At 43.3% G+C, this 10,995-nt stretch overlaps 1 protein-coding gene across 1 annotated transcript in view; it reads right to left on the bottom strand.

The window, feature by feature from the left end:
* Positions 1–5,257: 5,257 nt before the first annotated feature.
* LOC139292319 (myosin-10) overlaps positions 5,258–10,995 on the bottom strand; it is a 52,547-nt gene continuing 46,809 nt past the window's right edge. Inside the window, exons 34-45 of the mRNA XM_070914629.1 lie at positions 9,887–10,135; positions 9,581–9,793; positions 9,127–9,339; positions 8,823–8,984; positions 8,321–8,449; positions 7,991–8,079; positions 7,733–7,856; positions 7,438–7,527; positions 6,941–7,059; positions 6,593–6,701; positions 6,324–6,496; positions 5,258–5,405 (exon numbers count right to left, since the gene is read on the bottom strand). Of these exons, the coding sequence (XP_070770730.1) occupies positions 5,258–5,405; positions 6,324–6,496; positions 6,593–6,701; positions 6,941–7,059; positions 7,438–7,527; positions 7,733–7,856; positions 7,991–8,079; positions 8,321–8,449; positions 8,823–8,984; positions 9,127–9,339; positions 9,581–9,793; positions 9,887–10,135 (1,818 nt within the window). The remainder of the gene's footprint in view (positions 5,406–6,323; positions 6,497–6,592; positions 6,702–6,940; positions 7,060–7,437; positions 7,528–7,732; positions 7,857–7,990; positions 8,080–8,320; positions 8,450–8,822; positions 8,985–9,126; positions 9,340–9,580; positions 9,794–9,886; positions 10,136–10,995) is intronic.

Genomic DNA, 10,995 nt, shown 5'->3' with positions numbered 1-10,995 from the left:
GGCTGTTTGAGGCGAAGAAACGGTCAAATTTGCGCCTCAGTGACACGAGGCAAAAATCCCCTTTGCCGTCTATGTGAACACACCTTTAGAGAAACCTTCCCTCTGCTGAATACCTCTGTTAACAAAACCGGTCTTCCTGACTGAGTCTCTCGCTGTCCTCCCCGGACTAGTTCCCCGCCCTCCTCCATGTTTGTCTGGCTGACCGGCTGCACCGAGAACGGCGCCAAAGATTGTCCAGTAGCTCACTTATATCGGATGGGGTGTCGCTGGTCAGTGTGTGTGTGCGTGTGTGTGATTATTCTGACATTTCCTCCCCCAAAATGTAAACCCATGAGTGTCAACTTGTGGTTGTTCAGGATGTCATTGTGAAGTCATGTGAATGGAGCAGTGGGTGACATCTTATAAATTGTGCTTTCTTTGGGGGTGGGGGAGGATAAAAATGACATTTCGTGGTTAACTGGTTACTTAATTTGGTCTTTTGTAGATTATTTTTGTGTGTCGATTATGAAATTAAACAAAACAGGTGGTTTTCACAATGACTTTTCTAGAGTTTCTTTTTGTCCTCTTCTTTCTTCCTCCATCTCTGGTATTGCGATTGAGCAACATGTTCTTTCTCCATCAACACCAGCAAGCTCATAGGCCTCCACTCACATTTACTTCAAATGCTCTTCATTCATTGGCTGGACTGAAAACACATGTGGATCCGAGGACGCCGGAGGCAAAATGGCTGCATTTCATTAGTCGTTCCACTTCCCCTTCGCCCTTGGTATTATGTAACAGCATATGTTGCATGGTGGCCACTTGGAGAGCAGCGTGGAAGTGTGCAGGGGATTTAAATCCTTGTAGTCATTAGTCACGATGGATCGTCGGCCTGATATGTGTGCAGCGCTTTATTGGGCCTTGTAGGTACTTAACAGTAACTACCGATGCCGTCCAATGAGGCAACGGCATTTCCTTCAGATGACTGCATTACATCAGCTTTTGGTAAGCAGGCTTGCATTTCCAGTCCCTTGTGAGCTCAGAAAAGCAGCCTAAATTCTGTAGCCTACAATATAATATTGAGAATGAGTTATATTGGGAACTGGAATTACTGTATGCCTCTGTGAACAAACATCCATGTCTGTCCAGACTCCTATAATATATGTAGTGAATACTGGGAAGGGGAAAAAAATGTCATTGTTGTATCCCATTATGAAAGCAGGTACAACACCGCGCTTGTGTCACAGTTTCAAACTGTCATCGGCATCATATTTATTTTATTCTGTCTTTCAAGACGTCACCTATTGTCTCTGTTGTGGGGAACACTTCAGGTTGTATTTTGGATTATGTATCCGAGAGCACGGTTAATGAACAGTATGCATGGATTTGTAAACCCAGAGTAGACTTACATATGGCTCTATTTTGTTTTTTTTCCTCAGCTGACCCCAGGGGGCTCCGCACCTCCGTTTGGACCAGACAAAAAGGATACGGTTGGTGTCAGAATACATTTTTCTTTTCCTCATCAACGCTCTCCCACTTCCTACTCTGTCTGTTCCCTCTGAAGAAGTGAATCTTTAAACTGGTCACAGATTAAAGTTTTTTTTTCCTTCTTAAAACAGCTGAGCACTGTAGTTCTGAGCTAATGTTACTCAGTCTGGAGTAAACAGGTGCATTTGTTGGGGACTATTTTCAGCTGTGTATTAATATGTTTGGTGCTCTCGTGAGTATTTACAGTAGCAGGATGGTTTATGTGGGATCAACTCGGAGTAAACTACAGTGCTCATGTTAATTGTAATGATGGAACAAGCCAGAGCAAAAGATGACTGTCAACTGTGGTGTCACTTACATCACTGACACTCCTTTTGGATTTAGTAATGTTTAAATGTGACAAGAAGAACAGGAAACTCAGGCTGCAACTAATCTACTGATTGTTTTCTCAATTAATTGTTTAGTCTATAAAATGTCAGAAAATGTCCAGTTTCTCCGCCAAGTCCACGTGACCTCTTCATATGTCTTGTACATGTCTCAGAAACCCAAAGATATTCAACTTACGATAGAAAATAAAGAAAAGGAAAAAATCTTTATATTTGAGAGGCCAAAAACAGCTATTTTTGGCATTTTTTCTTAAGAATGAGTTGACACTGAATGTTTCGTCTATCTATTAATCGACTCTACTTTGCCTAAATGTTGTATTGATTATAACTTCTAAGTATAAAATAGTCTTGCACGATGTTACAAGCTAACTGTGAAAGTATATCTGACTTAACGCTGTGCAGGAATGGAAAGAAAGAAAACCGGACTTGGTTGAAACCAAAAATGAAAAATACCAGTACAAGTCTGAGACAAAACCAGACCAGACTCCAGTCCTGCAGCTCTGGTCCAGCCAACCCCCCCCCCCCAAAAAAAACCCCACAACAGCATAACAGCTACAATGAATATGCTTTATTTTCCTTTTACAAAAACAAACAAAACCAAAAAGTTACCGTCTAGAAATACAGGTATACAAGAAATAATATGATGGGAGTATTTGCAGTTGAATGCCTGGTTGTCAACAGCCAGCTGGAGAATAATAATAATAATAATAATAATAATAATAAAATAAAAAACTAGTTAAACTACTTGTGGATGATAAAGCTTCCAACCAAATGAAACACCGTGCAGTGCATCATTTCCCAGAATAATGTCAGTACTGAGCCTTCACCTGTGAGCGGTCACAGGGAGGAAAAAATTCTTGGTAAAACATTATTTTGGGAAACGCAGCTGCCGAGGGCTCCGCCTCTAATGTGGTTAATCATACTGGAATACTGATTTTGACCCAAACATGTTATTATGAACACAGAGGTACACGGCAGATATGATATGAAGCACAGCAAAAATACAAAAAGAAAGAAAAAAAGAGTAAGTGTTGAATATCTTCTTGGTGTACCTGTTTTCCTCTCATTAGTGTTTTCTGTTTCATGTCTAAAGGAATCATTTGCCCACTTATGTTCTTATTTAGTGTCTAAGGCACTTTTAAAGAAACATGCTGTTAACATTTGAGGAGAAGGGCAACGGAGTCTTCTGTAGACCACCATCCTAATCTGCATGTCCAGAACAAAGGAAAAGACTGAACCGAAGTAGATTGATGGATGGATATGGGCGCTCGGGCATGTTGTGTTTTTACACTGGAGTGGTTTAACAATTGAGGTGGCTGTTCAAGCAGAGCCTTACGTCAACTTGCTAAAAATACTATTAAACGGAAGTTGGGCTAAAAATGCAAGGAAAGAAAAAAAAAAACGTTATTATCAGACAACCTGTCACCTGTGAATACGAAGTGCTTAATCAGGACTGTCGGTAGTCTGAGGAGTCGAGCTTCAACTCACAAGATCATGGCATAAGCCAGCCCTAGTTTGTTCAGTGTTATCATGTGTTACCATTACATTCAAGAGAAGAGGTTTTCTGGAAATTAATACAGAACGATCTCTGAAAAAAACGTTTAACACAAAGGTTTTTATTCTAACTTTTTAGCCAGCGTTTTTAAATTTTTAACCTGTTTCCTAATTTCCTGTCCAGGTAGCCAGAAATGACGCATCTCCATGCTTGTTTTGTACGACACAAGAAAAATATAAATTGTATGAAAATATAAAACAATAAAATGTGACATGAATATGGACAAATGTAACTGAAATTTACTCGTTCATTTTGTTACATGTCGCCTACCATTTGGAAACAGGACATAAGAGTCGTAACTCGGGAAACAGGTTAAAAACCAGTTGTCATGGAATTGTAGATCTTCCAATTTCCATTTTTCAGAGCACTTTAAGGACTTCTCATCCATGCTGGCTTAAAAGATTAAAGTTAATGTTAAAAATCTTTTTTATTTAAATGAATATTTTTTAAATCCAGATTGTTAGAAGAATCTTTGAGGATTTTGGAAACGCCTCCAGAACAGTTTACAAAGATCGGCAGGTAATTATTGTTCAGAAATCTGATGCTTCAGCTCTGTGACTCGAATGTAATAATAAAACAAACTGGGGCACAAACACTGAAATGTAGCGAGAAGTTGACTATTTTCAATCTGTCTCCATTTCTAATTAAACTACATGTTTTACCTAAGCTGTAACGCAAACGTGGACTGAGCGCCACTTTAGTGCTTCCAGTAAGAGCTCCCTGTTGGTTTCCAGTTAAATCTGTCTGTGCAGTTTCCAGCATCTTTGCATCATTTGCAGCTCACGCCAGTCCACAGTAGAGGACAATACAACAGTGTTTGCAATGGTCAACACTACAGAACGGGCTGAGAATTTCCCAGTTAAAACCCAGCTACACATTCCTTCACTAAATGTTGAGTTGAAGCAACAGAAAATAAAATACCTTGTTTTTCTTCACAGTAATACACTTTCAAATTCAGAGTCCATGTTTTATCGAATGTATGTCCCGAGATGTTAGTCGTTCCTGTGGTGCTGTAGTGTAGAAGCTGAACAACAAACAGTCTGTGCATCAGAGGGAGACTCATGCAACACGAGCAGCCGGCGTGCTGCCGTCTGAAGGCCTCAGTGACCTTGATTCTGGGATTTTCCATTTCGAAAGGACAGTCTGTCTGAGCACTGGAAGGAAGGGAGTGTGTCGGGTATGAGATGGCTTTTACACAATTAGTGAGCAGAACACTTACAACAACACCAGAGTGAAATGCGTTTCCTTGTAGTCCTGCATTTCCAGTGTGGAGTGCATTCACATACGTTACATAATTGATGTGTGTACACCTCACAGCCTCCACCTACGTCACATAGCAGAGTTTCATATGTATAAAAAGCACTTTGCACCTATGCGTACTTTCTCAATAAGCTGAGCAGATAACTTCACGCCTGATGGGAAGGATGGATTGGGGGGGGGGGGGGGGGGGTTGTTATGTTATGGCGCTGAGATGATACATGGCCAAGAGACGAGCCAGGACTAGCAGCTTGCCAGAGGAGAGCAGAGTAAAGCAGAGTTGTCCATTTGCCCCTGCGACTCTCCAGGACTGGAGGCTTTACTTCAGAGGAGGGCGGTGGCGTTTCCCTGCAGTGTTAACTGATACAAAAAAGGGCAGAGGCGGGCTGCCGGGCGCACTCCGCCCAGCTTTACCCAAAACAGCTCATCGCTCCACTCTTCTGTCCATGAAATAGGTGGTTTGAAATGAATACAGACGTTGGTGACATCGAGTATTTTTTGGGGAAAAGCTGGGTGCAGGTCACAGGAGGATGAGGTGAAGGTGAGGTGGGTCAGTGACGAGAGGGGGGGGGGGGTGAGAGGGTTGTTCCGTCTACTCGACGTTGGAGGTTTGCGTCTCGTTAAAGTCGCCAGCGCGGCTGTCGGCGTCATCGTCCGACATGTCGACAGAGGCACCGTCCAGATTGAGGTTGCGGCGGCCCGAGCGGCTGGAGGAGAAGCTGCTGACGGGACCTCCACGCCTGCTCAGAACAAAGTGACAAGACAAGTTAAACCTCTGCTGCTTTAAAGAGTCGTGCGACATGTTGGGAAAGTCGCTGATTTGCTTTCTTGCCGAGTGAGAGGTGAGAAGATCGATACCGCTCTATTGTCTGTGTGCCGAAGAGGCGATTAGCTTAGCTTAGCATAGAAACTGGAAGCAGGGGGAAACGGGAAGCCTGGCTCTGCCCAAAGTTAAAAAATATGCCTACCAGCACCTCTGGAGATCACTAATTAGATTCTGTTGGATCGTGTTTGTTTAATCTGTACACAGTTATGTGCACAAACTATTTCTTGGCGACCAATTGCAGTACGTAACTCCCTATGAAACCACAACTTCTTGATTTGACATTTCTGTTTGTGTACGGATTAAACAAAATAGATGCCTCTTAATTAGTGAACATTAGAGATGTTGGTACATGTTTTTGAACTTTGAACTGAGTCCGGCTAGCCGTTTCCCCCTGTTTTCCAGTCTTTATGCTAAGCTAAGCTAATTGCCTCCTGGCTCTAGCACCATATTTAGTGTACAGACATGAGTAGTATCGTTCATCTAACTCTTGGCAAGAAAGCAAATAAGGGTAATTCCCAAAATGTCGAACTAGTCCTTTAACCAGACAGCAAGAAAAGCCTTATAACAATTCTTTTAACAAAACTTTTAAATTAGACAAGTATACCTGAATAGTATTACTGGATACCAGGGCCACTGACATAGCTTATACCTTAAAGCAAATACACACTTCTGACGATCACTTGTTCAGTTTTCTAATGTTGCCCTTTGTTATTCTTATAATTGCTTCTTGTGGTGTCCCGTTTTAGTTTATTTTATTGATTTTTCTTTCGTTTTCGTACACGGGGCATCTGAGGACATCCCTAATACCGGGTTAGCAGAGTCCTCCTCGTACCTGAGGCGGTTCTTGAGGGAGTTGACCTCCCGGGTGAGACCCTCACTGGCCTCGGTGGCGTCGTCCAGCTCCCTCTGCAGCTTCCTGCGGGAGGCGTTGGCCCTGGTGGCCTCCTCCTCTGCCTCCTCCAGCTGACGCTTCAGCTGCTTCATACGAGAGTTGGCTTTCTCCATCTGATAGAAACGGGAGACAGCGAGAGGTTGTGGGTGGTTGGCTGAGTAAAAATGAACCTTTCCATGCGTGACACTTTGCTTCTCACGAGTCAATACCTGCTCCTTGTACTGGTCAGCATGACGACGCTCATCCTCCACCTGCATCATCACCTCCTTCAGTTTCTTCTCCGTACGACGGACGATTTTGTTGGCTGCTGCTCTCTCCCTGAAAGTTTGAGACAGAAAAAGGTAAGACAAGACTCACCATCATCATCACCATCTGTATTTACTGTCTTGTCAAACTTCATGTAATAGAAGGCGCTAGATCTTTCATACTGGACTCTCACTAACACCATCTACCACCATTACTGTCATAACAGGAAATCTCTCCACTGATGTTTCATCACTGAAATTGATCTAAATGTCTGTGACATCTCGTGAAAACAGGTGAGTTTGGTCACTTACTTGGCTTCCTGCTCCAGCTGCTCCTCCAGCTGCAGGATCTTGGCCTCCAGGGCAGTGATGGATGCCTTAAACTTTGACTTGACGGCCCCCTCCAGCTCTGCCAGCTTGGCTTTCAAATCCTGCGTTCATAATATGCGACTGTTAGGATCATGAGCATTAAATATGACAAGATATATACTTTTCATTTAATATAATCTCTACATGCTGAAGTGCTTTCACAATTGATGAGAACAGCGAACCCAACAACAGAAGAGGTGATGCGTGCATGTACAGAGAGGACTCAGTGAGCCTTAACAAAATAATGGAGTTAGTAAATAGCAACTATGGAGTAGAGGCAGGCTATCACTTTCACATAGTTGAGGTGTTTTTAATGGCTGACATTCAACATGTGTACAAAGCCGACAGGTAACCAGCCTTTTCTGTTCTTTTATCCAGCCCCTGTATGTGCAGAAGAACATATTCATATATGCTAATGTACTTAACAAACTACACAAGACCTTGTTCTGTCGCTCCATCTGTTGCCGAGCGTTCTCACTCTTCTGCGCAGCGCTGCGCTCTCCGGCCAACTCAGCGTTCAGGCTGTCGACCTGAGAAAGAGATGATGGTGAGAGAGGGTAGAAGTAGAAGATGAGAGTGATGGGAGGAAAGGTTGATGCACTGTGTAAACTGATGTACTTCATGCACTTCATGTTTGGAGATTTTTAACAGAAAATTTGCCAAAAGGGAATGAGGATGTTTGCATAGACTGACCTCTGACAGCAGTAGTACTCAGTTAACGTGAAGTCAGTTTACCTGCATGGTGGTTTTCCTGAAGCGGTCGTTGAGCAGCTCCATGTTGCCCTGCTCCTCCTCCAGCTCCTCCTCCAGCTGGGCGATACGAGCCTCCAGCCTCCTCTTCTCCTCCAGCAGTGACGACCTGACACACACACACACAGACAGACAGACAGATTTTAATTATTTTATTTCAAGCTATCAAAAAAGATGCCTCTTGGTTAAATATCAATGTAATCAAATATTTTAAAAAGTAAACATAAACAAGGTGACACTGACTTTCCAGAGGCACTGTTGGAGATCTCATCAGCCAGCTCATCCCTCTCCTGTTCAGCATGTCGACGGGCCCTCTCTGATGCTGCATGGTCCTACACACACACACACACACACACACACACACACACACACACACACACACACACACACACACACACACACACACACACACACACACACACACACACACACACACACTAGGGTCAGTATGGAAGAGATCTGTATTCCCATTCTTGGCCATCAAATACAGAAAATACTTGTTAACAGCACATGTAGGACAATTAGCTGATCTCCAACTCAAAAGTAATTTTCAGTGTAAAATAAAATCTGGACCTCCTGCAGCTGCAGAATTTCAGCTTCTAGGCTCTTGAGTTTCTTCTCATTCTCCTTGGACTGGGTGAAGATCTCATCCCTGGAGGCTCTGGCCTCCTCCAGCTCCCTCTGATAGTCCTTCATCTGAGCCTGCACAACGGAAACAATGTGGACAGAGTCAAAGGCTGACACAGCAGAAAAGTTATAGTCACTCAGTTATAAACTTTTTTCATGCTGCACCATCAATATTTTGTTGACAGTTCTTGGTAAAACTGACCCTCTCCTGTGTCCATTCATACACACATATTTGCTCTGTTGAAAACCTGTAAACCTTTTGAAAAGCAGCTTTGTCTGCGGGGGACCAGGTGTCAAACCTCTGACTCTATATGGCTATACTGTGATAAAAAACAGACGAGCCAAATAGAACTAGAGAAAAATCAGCTTTACCAGCAATAGTATGTTACTTCTCTCAATATGGTTCTTCTAATGTGTGTGTTTGTGTGTGTGTTTGTGGAGTGTGTACCTGCAGTTTTCTGAGCTGTTTAATAGCCTCGTCTCTGCCTTTGTTAGCGGCTTCGATCTGTCCCTCCAGCTCGTTCAGGTCCATCTCCAGCTTCTTCTTGGCGGCAACAGCCAGAGTTCTCTGCTTCCTCTCGTCCTCCAACTCCGCCTCCATCTCACGCACCTGGAGGAGCACAATAACACGCGGCATGTCGGGTTAAACCAAATGTTTCAGCACATTTCTCAGGTCTGTCTTGTATTTCAAGACCAATACAAAACACATGGAGCCAACTGACGGTGGTCATCATCCCTGTGATCCTGTGTACCTGTTTGACAAGCGCCCTCTTCTTCTCCTCTCCTTGCTCATCTCTGGCCTGCAGGTCTCGGTCAAACTGGGCCTTCATGGCCTGCATGTTGACCTCCAGACGCAGTTTGGCGTCCTCAGTGGCCTGCAGCTCGTCCTCCAGCTCCTCCAGCTGCGTTCTCATCTCCTCCACCTGCTGCTCCAGCGTTCGCTTGGACTTCTCCAGCTCATGGACCTGTATGCAGCATCAGGAGGAGAAACAAGACCATAACGTCAGCAAAACAGCAGATCAAAGGTCCTCAGACAACCCCCGGTAGATTTCCAGAGAGAAGACTGTACTCTGGAAAGTCAGAGCTGGAAGCTACAATGTCATTTCAGCTGCAAATGAAATCCAAATACATTTAATTAAAAAAATAAACTAAATCTAACACCCATTTTTAACACCTGACACAATTAAGAGGTCAAAGGTCACTCACATTCTTCCCCACGTCATCCTTGGAGCTCATCAGGTCCTCCATTTCAGCGCGGAGCTGCTTGTTGAACCTTTCCAGTTCCTCTTTGGCCTCCAAGGCCTCCTCCAGAGCTCTGGCCATAGACAGAGCCTTGGTCTCCTTCTCTCTGGCCTCAGCCTCCGCTCTGTCACGCTCCTCAGCATAACGAGCAGAGATGGTCTTCTCCTCAGCCAGCAGCTAGCGTAGACAAAGAAACAACGGTCTTCAATACTCTCACAAACATCTGACCTCAATCTATCATTTCGGAAACATTTTGCCAGTCCAGTGTACCTGGTCGAACTTCTTCTGTTTCTTTTCGAGGTTCGAGACAATCTGTCTCTGGTGGTCCAGGTCCACCATCAGGTCGTCCAGCTCCTGCTGCAGTCGGTTCTTGGTCTTCTCCATCTTGTCCATGGCCATGGTCTTCTCCTCCAGACGCTGGCTTGTGAGCTCCACGTCCTTCTGGAGTTTTCTCTTCACCTCCTCCAGACCCTCCATCGCTCCCACGTCCTCCTCTAGCTTCTTCTTTGTCTCAAACAGCTACAGAAAGGAAATTTTTTTAAATCAGTGAACACATAAAGATAATACAACATGTCAACGAGTCATCTGGCTTTCTTGTGGTCACTGTGGCCTTCAGTGTCACAGCGGTGTGTGCAAAGCTGGCGGTAACAAAACTGAAAAGGTGGGGCAAATTAGAAATCATGAACTGTGTGATTTGTGCTTCTCCCAGCAGTCTCACACACTGATATTTACCTCCAGCTGCTGACAGAAACGTGAGGAGAAACACTTGATCCATCATCTTAAAATAAGGAACTATGCCGTTGTAGTGTCTCATTTATACAATTCCAATTCTGTGTGCATAAACATAACAAGCCTAAAGCTGAACTTGGTTATTGATTATGACTAATGAATTTCATGAAAGCAGTATAAACATTAGAAAACTAAAATCCAGAGACTACCTCACTTACTTTTAAAATACAAACTAATGCAGTCTAATAACAGTCCTGTAATAAATGCTACTTTGTTCAAACGGATTTAGAGAGGTGTTGATTCAACTTCATGATAATCTTGGAGGCTGTAGTTTGTGGTGCTGTTGAATTGTATTACATTTTACAGAGAGGTGTTTCTATTATTTAGTCTACCCTCACTGATATAAATGAGGTGAAAATATTACAAGCACCTGTAAAAATAGTTTCAACAAAAAGTGAACATTACAACCTTCTTGAAGGGAGGATTTATGACGGCACTGGGTTTAGCGAGGTGTACCTCCATAGACTGGCAACTGAGTGTACATCACTATATTACAGTAAGCCTAACATACTTGTATTCTTGTATTTAGTTTCTGACCACTATAATATTTTAAATCTCTGTCATTTAATATATTATTATATTTGTACCTT

Source organism: Enoplosus armatus, chromosome 2, assembly GCF_043641665.1.
Source record: "Enoplosus armatus isolate fEnoArm2 chromosome 2, fEnoArm2.hap1, whole genome shotgun sequence".
NCBI classification, from domain to species: Eukaryota; Metazoa; Chordata; class Actinopteri; order Centrarchiformes; family Enoplosidae; genus Enoplosus; species Enoplosus armatus.
Note: the sequence above shows the minus strand (reverse complement) of the source record. Positions and strands in the feature narration are given on the sequence as shown.